The sequence below is a fragment of the Rhinoderma darwinii genome, chromosome 2 (genome assembly GCF_050947455.1).
Source record: "Rhinoderma darwinii isolate aRhiDar2 chromosome 2, aRhiDar2.hap1, whole genome shotgun sequence".
Taxonomy (NCBI): domain Eukaryota; kingdom Metazoa; phylum Chordata; class Amphibia; order Anura; family Rhinodermatidae; genus Rhinoderma; species Rhinoderma darwinii.
In genome coordinates this window covers 270320010-270341794 of record NC_134688.1, presented here as the reverse complement: position 1 = coordinate 270341794, position 21785 = coordinate 270320010, and the positions used below count along the sequence as shown (strand labels likewise).

The following is a 21785-nucleotide window of genomic DNA, read 5'->3' as shown; positions in this document are numbered from 1 at the left end:
ATAAAGTTTGTTGATATAGCGATGACGTAAAGGGGCGTGCCTCCAAATGATCAGGTGCAATTCCGGGTTGTATGTGTTTGTCAGTAACGAGTGCTATTATTCTATAGTATGATTGACGCGGCACTAAACGTGTAGTCTGTATTTGTAGCACTCCACGCTATCGGTTTCTTTATCACCCATTTTTAGTAGTGGAGAGAGGCAGAATGTTGTGTTGGGATTACTGGAAGGAAATCTCTATCTTTGCCTACCTCATATTCTCTAGATCCCTTCACATGTATATCTATTCATCATGACAGCAGCTCTATTCTTTCCCCCTGTGTCGCATATACATTAGACCTTAATGACCAAGCTATTTTTTAAGTTTTTCCATCGTCGCATTCCAAGAGCTATAACCTTTTTTATTTTTGCGCCGACATAGCTGTATAAGGTCTTGTTTTTTGCGGGACAAGTTGTATTTTTTAATAGCACCATTTTGAGGTACATTGAATTTATTGATTAACTTTTTTTTGGGGAGGGGTAATGGAAAAAAAAACCTGCAATTTCACCACACTTTTTTGCGTCCTAAATTTATGGCGTTTACCGTGTGGTATAAATAACACAATAACTTTATTCAGCAGGTTGTTGCGATTGCAATGATACCACATTTGTATAGATTTTGTATGTTTTACTACTTTTAGGAATCATTTAGACGAGCGTAATATACGTGCGTGCGACGCACGTGCTTTTCACGCGTGTCGTACGGACCTATGTTAGTCTATGGGGCCGTGCAGACAGTCCGTGAGTTTTGCTCAGCGTGAGTCCGCTGCGTAAAACTCATGACATGTCCTATATTTCCCCGTTTTTCGCGCGTGACGCACCCATTGAAGTCTGCACATTGTGTTCTAGTAAGACCGCGATGCTGCTGTGTAAATGAATGGAGAGGAGTGCATGATGCTGATTGGTCACTGATTGGTCAGGGTCATACACTCCTCTGTACAACGCCCACTTGGTCGAAAGTAAAAATACGCCCACTTGGGCATTAAGAAACTCATTAGCATAAACCAAAATCGCTCCTAACGTTGTGAAAACAGATAGTTTTTTTTAAATAAAAACCACTGCTGTCACCTACATTACAGCGCCCATCTCCTTATGTAGGAGACAGGGCACTTATAATGTGGTGACAGAGTCTCTTTAAGGCTGGATTCAAAGAAAACAGCAATTTTTGCATGTTTTTTTTATTTTATTTTTTATGACGTTCACCGTGCGGGTTAAATGATGTAATAAGTTTATAGTTGGGGTCGTTACGGATGCGGCGATACCAAACATGTGTAACTTTTTTTTACTTTACTTTATTTTTTAATAATAAAGCAGTTTGTAAGGGGAAAAAGTGGGTTTTTCAATTTTTTTCACTTTTCATTAAACTTTTTTCTTTTTTACTAGTCCCACTAGGGGACTTTAGTATGCGATTTTTTACGATCGCATTTATAATACACTGCAATACTTCTGTATTGCAGTGTATTATGCCTGTCTGTGTAAAACGGCCAGGCATCTCCTAGGTCATGCCTCCGGCATGACCTAGCAGGCATTCACTACAGGCAAACCTGTATCGCCAGGTGTCGGTGGGAGAGAGGGAGCTCCCTCCCTCTCCAAAACCACTCAGATGCGGCGCTCGCTATTGAGCGCCGCATCTGAGGGGGTTAAACGGGTGAGATCGATAATGATCTAGATCTCACCCGTTTGAGCAGGGACGCCCTCAGCTACCTCTAGCAGCTGAGAGCAGGGAGATTTAACGCCTCCATGCTCTGTTTACTTTATCCTGATGCAGCGCCGGAAAAAGGCTATTGCATCGGAATAAAGCCAGTTAGTGGCCGCCGGAAAAATACTATGGGGCGGTCACTAACGGGTTAAAGGGCTTTTAGTTGTTTTCCTCTAATCATGGAAATGAAGGGAAATCTTCCCTAAAAAAGTTTTGATGGCTTCATTGCATGTTATTGGTGCTAACTATATAAGCTGGAATACACCTGAGTAAATAAACCCTTACTCCTAACCATTTTTTCTAGGATGCTCATGTCTTATCAATAGGGCAGTCATGACAACCGCACACATACATGCAGGCTGTGCTACCCAGAATTCTTCACTCAACTTACAGTGAGACCTCTTTGAGCCGACCACTTAAAATTACACAGAACAATTGTCTCTTATAGGGGTCATCCTCTCAAAGAAAAAAGTACACCGAATACAGGTGAAAGTGTGTAATGCTGTCAGCAAACATGTACGACACACAAATAAACAGCCCTCTCATTCCTAGTCCCCAACATCGCTCCCCCTCATTCCTAGTCCCCAGCATGTCTTCCCCCTCATATGAACCTATGTTCCTACATGGCTCTACCTCTTATTCCTTGTCCCATCATGGCTCCCCTCTACGTTGCATAGTTTGTACGGTTGAAAAAAGGCACATGTCCATTAAGTTCAACCAAGGGATGGGAAAAGGGAAGGGGGAAATTTCTACACAAAGGAGTTAATTATTTTTTTTTTCTAGGAAATAATCTAAGCCTTTTTTAAAGCCATCTACTGTCCCTGCTGCGACCAGCTCCTGCGGTAGGCTATTCCATAGATTCACAGTTCTCACAGTAAAGAAGGCTTGTCGCCTCTGCAAGTTGAACCTTTTTTTCTCCAGACGGAGGGAGTGCCCCCTTGTTTTTTTAGGGTGTTTTACAAGGAACAGGATTTCACCATATTTCTTGTATGTGCCATTAATATATTTATACAAGTTAATCATGTCCCCTCTTAGTCGTCTCCTTTCAAGGCTAAATAGGTTTAATTCTTTTACCCTTTCCTTATAACTTAGATTCTCCATGGCTCTTATTAGCTTCGTTGCTCTTCTTTGTATTTTTTCCAACTCCAGGGCATCCTTTCTATGAACTGGAGGCCAGAACTGAACTGCATATTCTAGATGAGGCCTCACTAATGCTTTGTAAAGTGGTAATATTACATCCCTGTCCCGCGAGTCCATTCCTCTTTTAATTCACTACAATATCTGCCTGGCTTTTGAAGCAGCTGATTGACATTTTATGCTGTTATTTAGTTTATGATTTACAAGTACACCCAGATCCTTTTCAACAAGTGACTCTCCCAGTATAGCTCCCCCTAGGACATATGATGCATGCAGATTGTTGGTACCCAGATGCATAACTTTACATTTATCTACATTAAACGTAATTTGCCACGTGGATGCCCAAACACTTAGTGTGTTCAAATCACAGTGCAAATTTCGAACATCTTCTATAGACTGAACAATACTACATAACTTGGTGTGATCTGCAAAAATAGAAATAGAAATAATCCCATCCCCACGTTCTGGTCCTTAGAGTGGCTATCCTTCATTCCTGGTCCCCAGCATGGCTCCCCTCTCATTCGTGGTCCCCAGCATGGCTCCCCTCTCATTACTGTTCCCTAATATGGTTCCCCTATCGTTCCTAGCGCCCAGCATGTCTCCCTTCTCATTCCTAGTCCCTAGCATGGTTCCCCTCTCATTCCTAGTGCCCTGCATGTCTCGCCTCTCATTCCTAGGACCCAACATGGCTCCCACTCCTCCTGGTGCTCAGCGTGGCTTCCCTCTCGTTCCTAGTCCTACGCATTGCCCCCTCTCATTCCTAGTCTCTAGCATGTCCTCTCTCCCATTCCCAGTCCCCAGCATGGTCTCCACTGTTCTTTGTGGTCCTTCATGGCTTCCCTCTTATTCCTTGTCCCCAGCATGGCTAACCCTCTCATTGTTAGTCCCCAGCATGCCCCCCTTGGAGTCGTAGGCACCAGCATGCCCCCTCTCATTCATAGGCACCAGCATGCCCCCCTCTCATTCGTAGGCCCCAGGATGCCATCCCTCTCATACCTAGTCCCCAGCAGTCGACTGCGCTATTGATTCCGTCAAAACAACCGAGCCCTGTCACAACGGTGACAAACAGAAACCTTTAGCAACGTTTCCGTCACCATTGAGATCAATGGTGAGGTAAACGGAAGCTAAGGTTTCAGTTTGCCTCTCCGTTGAGGGGTTAACCCGACGGAAACCGCAGACGGAACCCCTGAACAGAAGGGCAACGCTGATGTGAACACAGCCTATTCCTACTATGACATTAGTATGGCTTCCCTCTAAATCTTGTTCCATATCATGGTTCCCCTCTAATTCTTACTCCCCAGCATTTCCCCTCTCTCATGTGGCACCCCTCTAAATCTTGTTACCCAGCATGGCTCCCATCTAATTCCTGGTCCCCATTAGGGCTCTTTTTCTCATTCCTAGTCCCTAGTATGACTCCTCCTCTCATTCTTAGACCCCGGTCAGGCTCCGCTCTCCATATCCCCCCCCCCTCACTGCTAATATTGACACCTTAGTGGCAGAATACTTCAGTGATCATTTGCATATGGCAATCGGAGGAATAAAGGCACTTGTACGGTTCTGACTTGGGCGACATAAGTATGTTTGTAAAATTATTACCCTTCCCTATATAGCCATATTTTTTTTTTTTTCAGTTATACAATGAGTATATGACTGATTACACATTGTTTTAATGTTTTTTTCATTTTTTCACAAGTCATAAAATAGTATAAATTAGATTCTAATTTACAATATTTCCATGTGCTGGCCACTAGAGGGAGCAGTTCCCAAAATTGCAGCATGGTCACTGTGGTAAAGCAACCTCATTGATTTCTGCTGCAAATTTGGGGTGGACACACTCTCCTCTAGTGTCCTCACACAATCCCCCCTCTCTCCTTCTGGCTAGTGCCAGGCGGGGGAGGGGTTTGAATGTCTTCAAACCGCCTACATTGTGTGCCGCCATTTTCTGAGCGTCTTACCAAGTTCTTGCCGCCTACGCTCCTCTTCCTTCCGCCTCGCTTAGTTGAACATATGGTCGGACGCCACGGCCAGAAGTCGTCATCTTACTGTCTGGCAGCGGCTTTTGTTCCACATGAAAATGGCGCCGGATTTCTCTCTAGGAACGAGCTTCGTTCTGGTCTATGTGTGAACTGCGCAATCACAGTTCACACACAGGCGGCGCATGCTTCTGAGAATGGAACGGCTCCCGTTTGCATTCACTATGGGATTGTATGTGCCGCATAGCATCCTAGTATGTGTCGTTAATCGACACATACAGAGATAAAAAAAAAATGGCAGCCCCCATAGAGAAGTAAAAGTATTAATACATTAAAAACTTGAAAGTGACAACATAAATAAAAAAAAACATAAATTTCTTTACATTATATAAAAAGCAATATAATTACAAAAATAAATAAATCATGAAACCTTCCCTTTAACCTGTTGCAGACACAGGACGAGAATGCTCGTCCTGAGCGGCGGGTACTTCGCGCATTAGGACGAGCATTCTCGTCCTGTGTGACAGCCGTCTGTGCGCGCGATCGAGAGCAGGGCAACGGCTTTAATACACAGCCACGGCCCCGCTCTGACAGTGGAGAGAAGAGAAACATCCTCTCTCTGCCGTTAACCCTTTGAATGCTGATGAAAGCTGATCGCGGCGTTCAAGGAGAGGGGACTGCACTTTGATCGCGTCACAGAAAATAAGGGTATGTTCACACGACAGCACAAAATACGTCTGAAATTACGGAGCTGTTTTCAGGAGAAAACAGCTCCTGAATTTCAGAAGTTTTTTCATGGACTCGCGTTTTTCGCGGAGTCTTTTACGGACGTAATTGGAACTGTTCTTCATTGGGGTCAATGAAAAATGGCTCCAAATACGTCCCAAGAAGTGTCCTGCACTTCTTTGCCGCGGGCGTAATTTTACGCGCCGTCTTTTGACAGCGACGCGTAAAATTACGCCAAAATAAAAATGTATATAAATTAAACGATAATGTATTTGTACCAAAAAATGATACCTACATAAAGTACAACTCGTCCCGCAAAAAACAAAGTCTCATATAGCTATGTCGTACAAAAAATAAAAGTTATGAGCATCGGGATGCAAAGAGGGAAATGTAAAAAAATAGTTCTGTCCTCAAGGCCAAAATTGGCCGTGTCCTTAAGGGGTTAAGGCTTGGTTCACACCTCGTGAAAGCCTTGTGTCAAAAGTTTACGTCGCCTCTTGATCCCAATGTTAAAAATATATTGCGTGGTGTATATTACTTTGCAGTGGCACATTCTACGGGAAGGCGCAGTCTTTCCTACACTCTTTTTGCCTCTGTCGGTTGCATGCCTATGGCTATGTTCAGCATATACGCATGCGCTGAACATGTTCACATAAAAAGATGTGAACAAAGACACTGAAAAAGTCAGTGCATTAGTTGGACTCCCTTAAAGGGGTTGTCCATGAAAGAAAAACATGGCTGCTGTCTTCAAAATAACCTGTCTAAAGGTTGAATGTGGTATTGTCTAATAGCCCCATTCACTTGAATGGAGCTGAGCTGCAATGCCATGCACAACCCATGGACAGGTGTGGCACTGTTTATGAAAGAAAGCATGTAAGTTTTTCTAATCCTTTAATTACAAAAACAAACGCCATTCTGCAGGTCCCTTGTCAAGAGTGTACATAAAAAGTTAATATTCTTTGTCCTATGGCATTGCGTATGAGTTATTGTATGTATCTGTATTAGTGTAAGTCACAAAGAATATTGTATAGTGAGCCAGAATTCGGCTTGGGCTTTATGATGTTTTTATAGAATTTGTGATTGTGGTAGACCGCAGTGCGATATTTCTGCTCATGGCTGGTACATAAATTCACTGAGGTTTTTAATAAATTTGGCCTTTTTTTACGACTCCTCTCAGCCATGGAACTTTTTTGAAACACTTTTAAAAAATGTCGCATTAGATATAGAAGTGCCTAAAACACATAATATATTTTATAAACGTCATGCACTCAAATTTCAGTGACAGAATTCTGGTGCATTTTACTTAGTAAATTTCCACTTATGTTTTATGAAAGCATTGAAACAGAGTTATAGCTCTGCGCATGACTACAAAGCCCAAGGCTGTGTTCAGACATTGCGGTTTTGTAATGGTTTTTCATGGTTTTGAGACGATTTTCACAAAACGATGGCAAATCTACCATAAAACTGCAACATGTGAACAAAGCATAACCTTGTATGATGCCAAACAATATCTGATGTCAATTAAAGATAATTGTGTTTTACTTGTTGCTAACAATACAATGAGCCACATTTTGTATGTTGGAAGAGGTGAGCTATACTTGAAAGCAGCTGATATGGTATATGTTTGTATAATGTCTGTTTTTGTGTGATCCTATTCTAGCATGCCAGAAGATGCAGCGCTGCTTTCTGTTCAGCAGTCCCTTAGACGGTGCTTTGATGCTATAGAGCAGCAACACGAGGAATGGAATCGTGCTATAGTGGAATGTGCTCCCTTGGTGAGCTCATTGACTAACCTGGCTGAGCAGCTGCAGTCTTGCCAAAAAGTTGCATTTTCGAAGACGGCTCTCGGTGGTTTTACTGATCTACAGGATCGGCTTCGTTATAAGCTTGAGGCAGCAGTTGACCTTGCTCTTGAGAAGCTAAATGATAAGATGTAGGTTTTCACAATGGTTGTATTATAAGTTTGTGTATTTGCTACCTCATTTTGTATGTTTGGGAACAGCTAAGCATCATGGTAAACAAAGGTCGGACATATTTTATTTTAACCTATCTCATATTTTGTCTCCCCAGGAGATAATCAGCTGCCAGACACTTCTAGTCATCTTTTCCTTTAGGTGTTTTCTGGGCAAAGACAAACATACATGTTTATCGGAGATTTCAGGGACATAGTTGTCAGCCAACATCTATCTCGTGTATGGCCACATTAAAAACACTTCGTTTATTGATCATTTCGGAGAAAAAAAACTTCATCTTGGGATGTTATTAATCGGATTGATCATGTTTCTCCTCAGCAATTTCCTTGATGTAGAGGATATCTACCTCAAAAACATCTAGGAATGTCACAGTTATTTGTTAGAAGAGGCCATTGGTTAGGGGCAGTACGTTCAGAACTCTGCTCATTTTCTCATTTTTTTTTCCATTTATCTCACAATTGTCACAACCGGACCATTGAAATTACCATTTTCCTTCTGATTAGTACAGTAGGGTGAGAATTGTAGTGACCGTTTCCAGTGACGGAAATCGCTGACTAACTTTAACGGGGTTCAGCCACTCTAGGAGACGTACTAGCCGAAGGGCATATTCTGACTTATCGCATACCATGAACAATTGATCAAAATGTAGCAGAAATGGAATAGGGAGTTGTAGATGATTGAGTTTTCCATTGTCGGATGTTTGTGCTAATTAATTCATTACTGTGAGAATGGCTACGTCTTGATCTTAAATCTCTAGTATTAAACTCATTGGAGTCAGACGTGGGGCTTTTCATAAAATGCCAGGACCTGAATAGCTGTATTTGGGCCAAAAAAATAATTACTGCAAAAATCGCAGTAGTGGAAAAAATATATTACTGTGGTTATAATAGTCACTGTAACGGATGTCTCCATAGCTTCAGACTCCCGCTTCCACTCATGGGACAGAGGAGGAGGTGGTGAACTGAAACTGCCTCAAAAGACTGTGCTGATGGCAAATATTAGACGTCAGCACAGTCTCTCCTATGGAACAGGTGGGCAGAGACTGGTCATGTAATTCACCTCTGCCTGCCCACTCAACACCGCAGCTCAGTGGAAAAGAGAGGCGGCAGGTCTTAGAAAACCGACGTTTTACTAGATAAATTTTTTTTATTTTTATGTAGAGCAATATTCTATATGCTAATAATATTAGTGCTGTTTATTATTGCAGGTGTATACTTCAAAGAGTGAAGGACTCTGTGAGTCACCAGGTGGGATCGGTCCTCTATGTTTATGAGGTGAACGCAGAGAAGCTTAACCTTGAGGCATTCCTGCAACGCTCTTCTCACAGCCCTTCTATAGCCGACATGTTAGAGTGGCTGCAAGACACAGAAAAGTATTACAGAAACCAGTAACCTTTTTAAATTACATTTCTGCTGTTCTAAGGAAACCTTTTGTGCACAATATTTCATTATCTGACATGGACTCGGTCCCTGCACCCCCAGCGACACTATCTCCTGACATGTCTCTATGACATGTAAAAGCTGTTTGTGTACATGGTAGCGTATTCGGTCTGTGGAATGTGCCCGCTTTCAAGCTCTAAGATGGATGTGGGGGTTGAGCTCATAACTACCGATTTTTGCAGGTCCAAAAATTGACTCTATAAGTTATGAGGTATAAAGGAAACTGCAGATGGCCTTCTTCAGCACCTAGTGACAACTAAGGCCCCATGCACACAAACGTAAAAACGCCCGTAATTACGGGCCCATAGACTTCTATTGGCCACAGGTACCTCCCCGTATGCTTACAGGAAGGTGCCCGTGCCGTTCAAAAAATATAGAACATGTCCTATTTCAGGCCGTAATAACTCACGGGCCGGCCCATAGAAGTCTATGGGGCTTCCGTAATTACGGGTGACTACGTGTGTGCACCCGTAATTACGGGAGCGTTGCTAGGCGACGTCAGGGGATAGTCACTGTCCAGGGTGCTGAAAGAGTTAAACGATCAGCAGTAACTCTTTCAGCACTCGGACAGTGACTACCGATCACAATATAGATCAACATGTAAAAGAAATAGAAGTTCATACTTCCTCCAGTCCGGCCTCCCGGGATGACGTTTCAGCCCATGTGACCGCTGCAGCCAATCACAGGCTACAGCGGTCACATGGACTGCCGCGTCATCCAGGGAGGTCGGGCTGGATGTCGAAAGAGGCATGCGTCACCAAGACAACGGCCGGGTAAGTCTGAATTTCTTTTACTTTTACTACGGAAAGGGCTGCCCCTTCTCTTTATCCTGCAATGAGAGAGAGAAGGGGCTGCCAATTAGTGCTATGCAATTTTGCAGCGAAAACGTGCCCGTAAATACGGGTGGAATACTGGTGACACCGGACCCGTATTTACGGGCACGGGTCCGTAAATACTGGTGCAATACGGGTCAAATATGTGTGACCAAGGAATCGTATTTACGGGAGGAAAAAAATACGTTCGTGTGCATGAGGCCTAAATGTGGTCATTATCAACGATTTAATTGTGGGTTTAACTTGGTAATTCCAGAAGATATTAGCAGTTAATGATATATGAAATAAAGGAAACTTTGCCTTTATATATTAACAATTGTGTTTATAATCCGTATTCTTCATTGGTTTAGCACAAAATTAGTCATTATAAAGATGGCTGTATGTTCTAGTTTTTAAGTACGAAAGAGTTTAAGATTGCGATATTAAACATTTTCGAAAGTTCCTTAACTATCATATAGATACCTACAAAGGAAGCTTCTTCTACAGGATAATCGATTGTCAGACATCAAAAATGTATCTCATTCTTGGGAAAGATTAAATGATAAATTTGCTTCAAGGCATCAGCTTGTTGAAGGTATTGTATAAATAATAAAAAAAAATGCTGCCTAACACTAAAGCAAGGGATTCCAATCTGGAGCAGGAGAAATGTGCTACAGAATCAAATTAATGGGTGACCATGTAAAACAGGTTCATGCTTAGTTCACCAAAGCGAGAGCCGCTCTCTGCTGTGGCAAACTAAAGGGTGTCTTATGGCAGCCATATTCCCTAATAGGACATATGGAAAGGGCTTGTCCTGATGGGAAAACCCTTTAAGCAGCTGGGTGGATTAGAGCGCACCTGCAGATTATCTTGGGTGAAATGTATAATTATGTAATCTATAAGCTTCCTTTAGGAAATCCAGATTGCAGGCTAAAAACAACAAAACAATTATAGTATATAGAGAATAACAATGTTATAATTTGATATTTTGTGCTTACTGCATTTTTCGTTATTGTTAGATGATTATTGTGTAAGAGGTTCTATTATAGGGTGTAGATATTTAACTGCACAAATTAAAGCTATGTTTAAAAAAGTATGATGATATATTAGTTATATAAACAAAAATAAAAAATATAACCAAAACCTCCCCCCCCCTCCACAATAAAGGAAGAATCGGCATCCAGAGTGCCCATGTTGTAATTGCGTCATATCCTTAAGACAATTTTATGGCTTACGAGCACCCACCTGTATATTTACAAATTGACCCCAAAGTTTTAATTTTATGAATAAGGGCTACGGTGTATTATGCAAGTGACACAGACACGGTAGGCTCCACAAATTGTGGCTGTTCTTAAAGGGGTTTTCCGAGATTCCCCTATATAAAATAAACAAGTTCTCCTACTGTAGCCAACATGATTAGAAAATGTTGTATAAAAAAGAATAATTAGCGATACTCACATTCGTAGGGCGCACTGTTTATTTTCATTGCTTGTTTACTGAGCGCCATGCTGAGACTTCATGTCACATAATGCCTTGCACACTCTAGGCAGCGTGTATTAGGCTCCTTCCCCTATTTCCTGGCTAGCTAAAACTAATAGTACATACGCGTTACCCTGCTGTGAAAAAAAATGCCCCAGAAATGAGACGTCACTAAATGGCATGCAGTATATTGGACTAGGACTATCAGATTCTAGCCCATGTGACCGGTAGACGACACGTCACTAGAGGACGAAGGAAACATGCCGATCAGGGAGAGCGGAGAAACGGGGCACTTTGGGAAGAGTACACACGACCATAAAAACACCCGTTATTACGAGTCGTAATTACGACCCGTAATAACGGGCTCATAGACTTCTATTGGCCACGGGTACCTTCCCGTTTTCTTACGGGAAGGTGCCCGTGCCGTTGAAAAAGATAGAACATGTCCTATTTCAGGCCGTAATAACGGCACGGACAGCCCATAGAAGTCTATGGGGCTCCCGTAATTACGGGTGACTACGTGTGTGCACCCGTCATTACGGGAGCTTTGCTAGGCGACGTCGGTAAATAGTCACTGTCCAGAGTGCTGAAAGAGTTAACTGATCGTCAGTAACTCTTTCAGCACCCTGGACAGTGAATTCCGATCAGAATATAGAGCAACCTGTAAAAAAAAAGACGTTCATACTTACCGAGAACTTCCTGCTTCCTCCAGTCCGGTCTCCCGGCCGTTGCCTTGGTGACGCGTCCCTCTCGACATCCGGCCCGACTTCCCTGGATGACGTTTCAGCCCATGTGACCGCTGCAGCCAATCACAGGCTGCAGCGGTCACATGGACTGCCGCGTCATCCAGGGATGTCGGGCTGGATGTGTAGAGAGGGACGCGTCACCAAGACAACGGCCGGGTAAGTATGAATTTCTTTAACTTTTATTACAGAAAGGGCTGTCCCTTCTCTCTATCCTGCACTGATAGAGAGAAGGGGCTGCCGATTACTGCAGTGTAATTTTGCAGCCAAAAACGTGCCCGTAAATACGGGTGGAATACGGGTGATACCGGGCCCGTATTTACAGGCACGGGCCCATAAATACTGGTGCAAAACGGGTCGAATACGTGTGACACCGGATCCGTATTTACGCTAGTATTTACGGGTGGGAAAAAATACGGTCGTGTGCATGAGGCCTTAGGCCTCATGCACACGACCGTAAAAACTCCCGTTATTACGGGTCGTAATTACGACCCGTAATAACGGGCTCATAGACTTCTATTGGCGACGGGTGCCTTCCCGTTTTCTCACGGGAAGGTGCCCGTGCCGTTGAAAATGATAGAACATGTCCTATTTCAGGCCGTAATAACGGCACGGACAGTCCATAGAAGTCTATGGAGCTCTCCTAATGACGGGTGGCTACATGTGTGCACCCATCATTACGGCAGCGTTGCTAAGCGACGTCAGTAAATAGTCACTGTCCAGGGAGCTGAAAGAGTTAACTGATCGGCAGTAACTCTTTCAGCACCCTGGACAGTGACTACCGATCAGTATAAACCTGTAAAAAATAACAAATAAAAGACGTTCATACTTACCGAGAACTTCCTGCTTCCTCCAGTCCGGTCTCCCGCCCGTTGCCTTGGTGACGCGTCCCTCTCGACATCCGGCCCGACGTCCTGGATGACGTTTCAGGCCATGTGACTGCTGCAGCCAATCACAGGTCAATCACAGGCTGCAGCGGTCACATGGACTGCCGCGTCATCCAGGGATGTCGGGCTGGATGTGAAGAGAGGGACGCGTCACCAAGACAACGGCCGGGTAAGTATGAATTTCCTTAACTTTTATTACAGAAAGGGCTGTCCCTTCTCTCTATCCTGCACTGATAGAGAGAAGGGGCTGCCGATTAGTGCAGTGCTATTTTGCCGCCAAAAACGTGCCCGTAAATACGGGTGGAATACGGGTGACACCGGACCCATATTTACGGGCACGGGTTCGTAAATACTGGTGCAAAACGGGTGGAATACGTGTGACACCGGACCCGTATTTACGCCAGTATTTACGGGTGGGAAAAAATACGGTCGTGTGCATGAGGCCTTAGTTTGTGGGAGAGACTAGATATAGTGCCCAGATAAAACTGTAACTAGGAAAACCCCTTTAAAGAGAACCTTTCACCTCTCCATACATGTGCAGCTGAGTGCAGCATGTAATGGGCAGGGCTGCACAAACCTTGGGGCACTTTACATTTTTTTTCTACCGTCCTCTGTTATTTAGACATTGGTGCCGTTATATTTGGCGCACAATATTTAAATAACCCCCTGAACTGTCAATGGGGCGTGTACTCTCACTCTTCAGCTTTCAAGATCTGTCTTCTGCCGAACTGGCAAGGGGCCGTGTCACTGCTACGGACAGTGTAAGAGCTGGGGAGAGGAGAGCGCGCATGTGCACTCTCCTCTCTTCAGCTCTTGCGAGAGATCAGTCTTGTACTTTGTCTGCCGAACTGGTAAGGGGGCGTGTCTCTGCTATGGACAGTGCAAGCGCTCCCCAATTCTTACACTGTCCGTAGCAGTGACACGCCCCCTTGCCAGTTCGGCAGAAGACTGATCTTGAAATCTGAAGAGTGAGAGCGTGCGCGCTCACACTCTCTCCTCTATCCTCGCTCTTGCTGTAACACTGTCCGTATCTGATTGGACAGTGTCACAGACGTAGTAAGACACCCCCTTGCCAGTACATGCCCCATTGACAGTTCAGGGGGTTATTTAAATATTAGGCACCAAATATTACGTCACCGATATCTAAATAACGGAGGCAGGTAGAAAAAAAATGTAAATGCTTTGTGCAGCCCTGTCTATTACATGCTGCACTTAGTTGCACATGTATGGGGAGGTGACAGGTTCTCTTTAAGTAAGCACAACCTACATATAGTAAATGTGTAATTTACTTGGTCACCTGGCTGCATGGTTATGTCTATCCTTAAAGGGGTTTTCCCATCAGGGACATTTATGGCATATCCACAGGATATGCCATAAATGTCAGAGAGATGCGGTTCCCACCTCTGGGACCTGCAACTATCTCTAGAACGGGGCCCCCTAAACCCCATTCTACCTTTTTGTGTTCCCGCTGACGCTTGTGATTTCCGTCAATGTAAGAAGAAAACAGGGTAGCTCGCTGAGCTATGCTGTTTCCGTAAGTCCCATAGAAGTGAATGGCAGTTACGGAAACAGCGTATCTCGAATGCTATGCTGTTTCCGTAACTACAATTCACTATTATGGGAGTTACGAAAATCCTATCTTCACTATCAATAAAAAGTGATTAAGAATCTTATATTTGGAGGCCAGACCCAGGGGAGGGGAGGGGTGGCATCATCTAGTCAAGCCAGCAGAATTGTCCCAGGACAACAAATTATTATTAAATTTGTAAGTCTTCTAAATTGCTCAAAAATAAAAATATTTTTTTTTTTTTTTCAAAAGTGTAGCTAAAATGGAGTAAAGAGATGGAAATATATATTTAATTAAAAAAAAAATGTACAGTATGTATGTACATATGTGACATATTGCAGTTCAAACTAGGGAAAAATGAAAATTTTTACAAAATGTCTTAAAATTTTGAATTTTTTAATTAATTTACGCAAATCCTATCAGTCTACTTTTACCACTAAAATAAAGTATAACATGTGACGAAAAAACATTGTCAGAATTACTTGGATATACAAAACTATTGCAGAGTTATTCTCTGATAAAGTCAGACATACCAGATTTTCAAAATCTGGCTTGGTCATTAAGGGGTTAAGGCTTTTTTACACAGGGCAATGATTGGGAAAACTAGCGTTTATAATATAAATGCTCGTTGCCGATCATTGCCCTGTGTAAACAAGCTTGTTCATTGGCTGATCTGCTCTTTTATGCAGCCAATAAAATAGTAGCTAGTCGACAGCCCATCTCCCTGTGTAAACATGGAGATGTGCTGCTTACATGATGGAAATGTATGGGAACGAATGATCACAGTAACGATCGCTCATGCCCATACATAGCTGATCATTGCTCTTTGTGAAAGGAGCAAACAAATGCCAATCAATGAGCTGTCCCGTTTGGCGCTTGTTTTCATGGCCCATATCTGGCCATGTAAATGGTCCCTTACATTTTTGTTGTACTGTATACAGATTGTAATAATTCATTTGTTTTGTCTACCTACAGATATGTTGCTGAATGTATCGCTCTTTCGAGAAGACATAAAATACAGCTGTTGACATCATTTATACATTGTGAGTCCGAAGAAACATCAGTGTCAATTCCTGTGCTTTACCTGCTTGGTCAGAATAAAGTATTGTAGCAACCTTCAGTGCAGCCCAGAGAAGCGCAGTTATTGTATGTGCTTCCTGACTGGTCTGGATAGGTGTTAAAGGCTAGATAAGTGGGCGTCCAAATGCTAGGATAGTCACAGATCAAGAGAATAGGGATTCCTTGTACTCCTTTCTGTAGAATCAGGTCGGAAGTAGGTGAATGGAGTGAAGGTCATGCAGGTATGTGGCACACTTCATTATAGTCTATGTAAGATAAGGAAATATCCAAGCAAGCCCAAGGTAAACCCCTTTTAATGTATAACTCCAAACTATTTTTTGAGCATCAAATCTGTATTTTATTTTGTGTAATTCTGGAAAGAATTAGAAATCTTCTATTGATATCAGTGGTTTTCATGCGAGTCAATAAGAAACACTGCATGCCGATAAACTGTCATAGGTTGGAGACTTCTATTAAAGTTATATATAATGAGTATTTTCTGACATACAATTCAAACTGCAGTATAAAAAGAACCAAACAGTAATTTTGAATAATGGATTTGTCATGGTTAATAAATGGTTATTTTGTTAAGTTTGTGTTTATTGTTACAGAAAACAAAACCCTGTTTAACCCCTTAAGGACACGGCCAATTTTCGCCTTGAGGACAGAGCAATTTTTTTTACATTTCCCTCTTTGCATCCCGACGCTCATAACGCTTTTATTTTTTGTACGACGTAGTTGTATGAGACTTTGTTTTTTGCGGGACGAGTTGTACTTTATGTACGTACCATTTTTTGGTACAAATACATTATCGTTTAATTTCTATAAATTTTTAATTAGATTAAAATGCAGAAAAAAAGCAGTTGCGCAGCAGTTTTAATATTTTTTTTTTTACACCATACACCGATCATCATAAATAATGTTATACATTTGTTGTACAGATTGTTACGGTCGTGGCGATACCAAATATGTCTATATTATTTCATGTTTTGGGACTTATATTTTAAAAAGTTGATTTATTATAAAAATTGTGTGTTTCTGTGTTTTTTATTTACTTTTTATTTATTTATTTACCATTATTTTTTTTTTACATTCATTTAACTTTTTTTTTTAATCCCATAAAGGGATTTATCATTTTGATTTTGTAACTGCAATGTACTGGCATAGATCTATATGCCAGTACATTAGCCTGTGTACTGATTGTACACAGGCAGTTGTTAGGGCATACCTCAGTATGCCCTAACAACAGGAAATATGTTCAGACAGCCCTGGGGTCCTTCAATGGACCCTGGGCTGTCTGGCCATATGAGTTATGGGCTTTGATCGCGTCACAGTTATTTTCTGTGACGCGATCAATGTGCAGTCCCCTCTCCTTGAACGTCGCGATCAGCTTTCATCGCGGCGTTCAAAGGGTTAACAGCGGAGAGAAGATGTTTCTCTCCTCTCCGCTGCCAGACCGGCGCCGTGGCTGTGTATTACAGCCGTTGCCCCGCTCTCGATCGCACACACAGAGACGGCAGAGACTGCTGTCGCTCAGGACGAGCATACTCGTCCTGTGTCCGCAACCAGTTAAAGTTTTTATACGTATATTAATATACACACACATTTCCCCTTTTATTTGTGCCTCCATTCACATTTAGGCTACCTTGAATACAACCTCAGTAAAATTCATACTTTAAATTTTACATTTTATTTTTTGGCTTTCAATAACAAAACTGTAAAATGTAAAGCACCTTGTTGATCTATTAATAATACATTATCTTTGAGTCCAGAACAATACAGAAACATTTCTTTTAAATCTGGCAATTGTCCAGCGCTTGTTTCTGACATTGAACTTCAAGATAATTTCTCACAAGACCACAAAAACAAAGCATGCAGGAATGGTTATGCGTCTCATCTATTTAAAATCAATGTCATAGTAGCATACGTAATGTTAGCATTTTATTCTGTCTTAAAGAGGCTCTGTCACCACATTATAAGTGCCCTATCTCCTACATAGGGAGATCGGCGCTATAATGTAGGTGACAGCAGTGCTTTTTATTTAAAAAACGATATATTTTCACCACTTTATTAGCGATTTTAGATTTATGCTAATGAGTTGCTTAATGCCCAAGTGGGCGTGTTTTTACTTTAGACCAAGTGGGCGTTGTACAGGGGAGTGTATGACGCTGACCAATCAGCATCATGCACTCCTCTCTATTCATTTAGTCCTTTTAGATCGCTATGTGCTGTCTTATACTAACACATTAACGATACTGATGTGTTTAGACAGTGAATAGACATTCCACGGGATGTCTATTCATAATCCCTGCACTTCGTTACTGTTTCTGTGGTAGTTACAGCAGAGCAAGCGTAATCTCGCTGTAACCTGTCATCTACAGCGTAATCTCGCAAGATTACGCTTGCTCTGCTGTAACTACCACAGAAACAGTAACGAAGTACAGAAATTGTGAATAGACATCCCGTCGAATGTCTATTCATTCTCTAAACACTTCAATATTGTTAATGTGTTAGTATAAGACAGCACATACTTATCTAGCAGGATCCCTATGCGCTGACTAAATGAATGGAGAGGAGTGCATGAGGCTGATTGGTCAGTGTCATACACTCTGTACAACGCCCACTTGGTCGAAAGTAAAAACATGCCCACTTGGGCATTAAGACACTCATTAGCATAAATCTAAAATCGCTAATAAAGTGGTGAAAACAGATAGGTTTTTTTAAATAAAAAGCACTGCTGTCACCTACATTATAGCGCCCATCTCCTTATGTAGGAGATAGGGCACTTATAATGTAGTGACAGAACTTCTTTAAAGAAATTTTCAGATCTTTAAAAATTGTGTGCAAGCTGTTTGAATGCTAGTAATCGTTTACTGATGTTCTGTCTGTAGCTGAAATATCTATGTAAGTAGAGTAGACCTCCGGCCCAGGCGGTTTTAACACTGGGGTGTCTATAGCAGTAAAACAATTTTACCGTCAATAGCAAGTTTCGGTAATTTTGCATAATCATTGTCAGGTAACTTTCTATGTGATTTTGATACTCCCCCCTATGCCTAGCCCAAACAGATCTAGGAAGGTCAGCAGCATCAGGACTAGGTTGTTTAGTATTGATGCCGGTTGGAGAAATAGTAGCAACAGACAAGGCAGCAGAGAGCCAGAGACACTTCCATGAATAAAACGAAAAATCGCTGAAGAGGGAAGGGATTGAAGCTAATGTTGCAGCTTCATCAGGGGCCGGATCTATGTTCATTTGGATAAATCAACTTAGAAATCACCTCAAAATTAAAACTCCTAAAGAACAAATCTTGGAATCCATCCTTCTTTTGAAGATGGCCAGAAGAAGGCTTTCTGGCCGATGCCTTGGCTGAATATGTCAGATTTGAAGTTATGAGTGGAGTATATCTAACTTCGCTATACAAGCTTTGTGTCTCAATACATGGTATGGGGATATGCTTTAAAAAAAAAACAAGCTTTGTATGATTCCCTTTAAGGCCAACTATCTATTTGGTCCAGAATTACACAAAATATTAGAAAAAGCTGCGGATAAGATGAAAGGGTTTTCTGAAGACCAAGGGTGGGAAAGGCCTAAACTTTATCCTCTGCCCAAATGCCAGCTCAGGAAAATAATTACGCCATGACCGTGGGAAGAAGACTACTTCCATTCTTATCCATGAGTTCTGCAAATAATTAATTAAGGATATAAAATAGATTTTGAAAATCTACATCCAGAAAGATTACAGATTACTCTACTTCAATCGTGATTTTCAGGCAAAATTGTTAGAAGGCAGTGGCGGATTCTCATATGGGCGGTTCGGATGGCCACCCGGGTCCCAGGGGGCCCATGGCTGCCCGAACCGCACATAACTTAAAATAACTATGCAGGGCTGCTGCCGGCCGCATTCTCTCGGCCGTCGGTCTCACCTGATGATAAAAAGATAAAGCCAGGAGTGGTGTGCAGGGGGAGTCAATTGAAGGGACGAGCTAGGCCGGGGAACAGTGTGCGACTGCACAGGGCGCATCACTCTCCCACTGTGTAAGGGGCAGCACAGCACATCCGCTGTAGAGAGCAGACTGTAAGGGCGCTGGAGTCACTGTCTCTGACAGCCTGTCCTGGTGTGCCCTGTCCCGTCTGTCTACAACTCCAGCAGCAGCTTGATAACGGGAAGACTGCAACTAGGAGGTGTGGGACCTGTAGTGACATCATAGTCACATGATTAAGGTCCTGTAGGCTGTACCCAAGCATCGCAGAGGTAGTGTGTACAATGTAATTCTATATAGTGTGTGTGTGTATAGTGCATATAGTATAAGTGTGTGTGTGTGGTTTGAATATATAGTGTGTGGTGTTAGAGTATTGTATATAGTGAACTGCATATAGTGTGTGTGATTTACAAAAACAAAAAAGTGCATCTCAAAAAGACCCTCATAACACACAATGGGTACAGTGCCTCCCGATTAAATTGGAATAAAGGGGAAGAAAACTAGAATGGCCAGAAAAGAGGGAAAAAATGGCACTCGGTTAGAGGGATAAAGAATAATAAATATTTTTATTAAATATAAATATTCAAATATTTCAGCAAAATTCCTAAGGGGATCCTGCATCAGAGAAAACGTCACACACAGGCAGGTAGGGACAATCCACACCCACACATTTCATATATGTAAATACCAACATAATACATAAATGAAGATCAATATTTCAGTATCAAAAAGGTAACTCCGATATGTACATCAGTATTATTTTGATGGTCAATTCATCAATAAATAGTATATATAGTGTGGTGTGCAAGTTTAGTCTATGCTATGTATGTAGTGTGTGTGTGTGTGTGTATATAGTGCTTACCTCCCAACCGTCCCGGATTCAGAGGGATAGTCCTGGATTTCAGGTGGTGTCCCACTGTCCCGGGTGGCCGGTTGTATTTCCCTGACTCCCGGTGTCAACTGTGACTGCGTCCTCAAGATGCAGATACAATTGAACCCAATGCTGAAGCAGGGAACTGTCAGCTCCTTGCTTCAGCATTAGTACAAGGGACTCCACGGGCACAGCCCTACTTTAAGCGTTGAACACAGGGAAACCCTTGACGTCACTGTCCATATAATGACAGTGATGTCAGTAGCTCCTAATGGAGCGGAATACCTTGCCAGAGCGTTGCCGATGCTCTGGCCGGGGATTCCGCTCAGAGGGAATCCCTGACGTCACTGTCCATATATGGACAGTGACGTCAGAGGCTCCTCCTGGAGCGGAATCCCCTGCCAGAGCATCGGCAATGCTCTGGCCGGGGATTCCGCTCCAAGAGGAGCCACTGACGTCACTATCAATGTATGGACAGTGATGTCAGGGGCTCTTTCTGGAGCAGAATCGACGGCCACAGCATGGCCGATTCTCTGGCTGGAGATTCCCTAGAGGGAGTACCAATGGCTACAGTGGGTGTGGCGCTATCAAAATGAGGATGACACTATCTTTAAGGAGGTGTGGCACTATCTACTTGGGCACTGTGGCACTATCTACGTGGGCACTGGCAGTTTGTTTGGGCACTGGTACTAGGGGCAGCTAAGGGGGAATTATTCTGTATGGGGCATTATACTGTATGGGGGCAGCTATGGGGCATTATGGTGTATGGAGGAATTTGGGGGAATCTGGGGGAATCTGTGTTGGCTTTACACTGTGTGCGTGCGTCTATGAGGGAATTATACTGTATGGGGCAGCTGTGGGGGCATTATGCTGTATAGGGGCAGCTATGGGGTATTATACTGTGTGGGAGGCACTATGGGAGCATTATACTGTGGGGGCTGAACTGGGTGTGTATGGGCGGGGTTAGAGGTGTGGTTTAAATGGAAAAAAAACTTGCCGCATCGATTGTCCCGCTTTGCATTACTTGAAAATTTGGAGATATGTATAGTGTATGAAGACTGTGTGCTATGACGGTGTGTACTGTGTGTGTACTAACAAATGAAAGATGGGCCAGTGCTCAGTGGACTGGGAATCTGCTGTTGATTCAATCATCCCTGCTCACTACCGCTGTAGCAGCCAAAGCAGTACTGTTACCAAATGTGATGTGTAGTGTAGTGGTGTGTGTATGTAGTGTGTATAGGATAAGTGTAGTCGATGCAATGTATTTAGTGTGTATATATTGTGTGGTGTGTGTTATAGTGTATATAGTGTGTATACTAGCAAATACCAGATGGGCCAGTGCTCAGAGGACTGGGAGTCCGCTTCTGACACAATCATGTATGCTCACTACTGCTGTAGCAGTACCG

The 21785-nt window shown here is 42.7% G+C and overlaps 1 protein-coding gene across 4 annotated transcripts in view; it reads left to right on the top strand.

Annotated features, from left to right (window-relative positions):
* The window catches only part of AIRIM (AFG2 interacting ribosome maturation factor), a 39671-nt gene extending 23550 nt beyond the window's left edge, over nt 1–16121 (top strand). For 3 of the 4 annotated variants that reach the window (XM_075853261.1, XM_075853260.1, XM_075853263.1), the window contains 4 exons: nt 7232–7504; nt 8752–8931; nt 10275–10390; nt 15447–16121. In XM_075853261.1, coding sequence (XP_075709376.1) covers nt 7232–7504; nt 8752–8931; nt 10275–10390; nt 15447–15499 — 622 coding nt within the window. In that variant the 3' untranslated portion in view covers nt 15500–16121. Of the gene's footprint in view, nt 1–13; nt 55–7231; nt 7505–8751; nt 8932–10274; nt 10391–15446 lie in introns of those variants that run through there. The other variant, XM_075853262.1, reaches the window with a different exon arrangement.
* The last annotated feature ends 5664 nt before the right edge of the window (nt 16122–21785 follow it).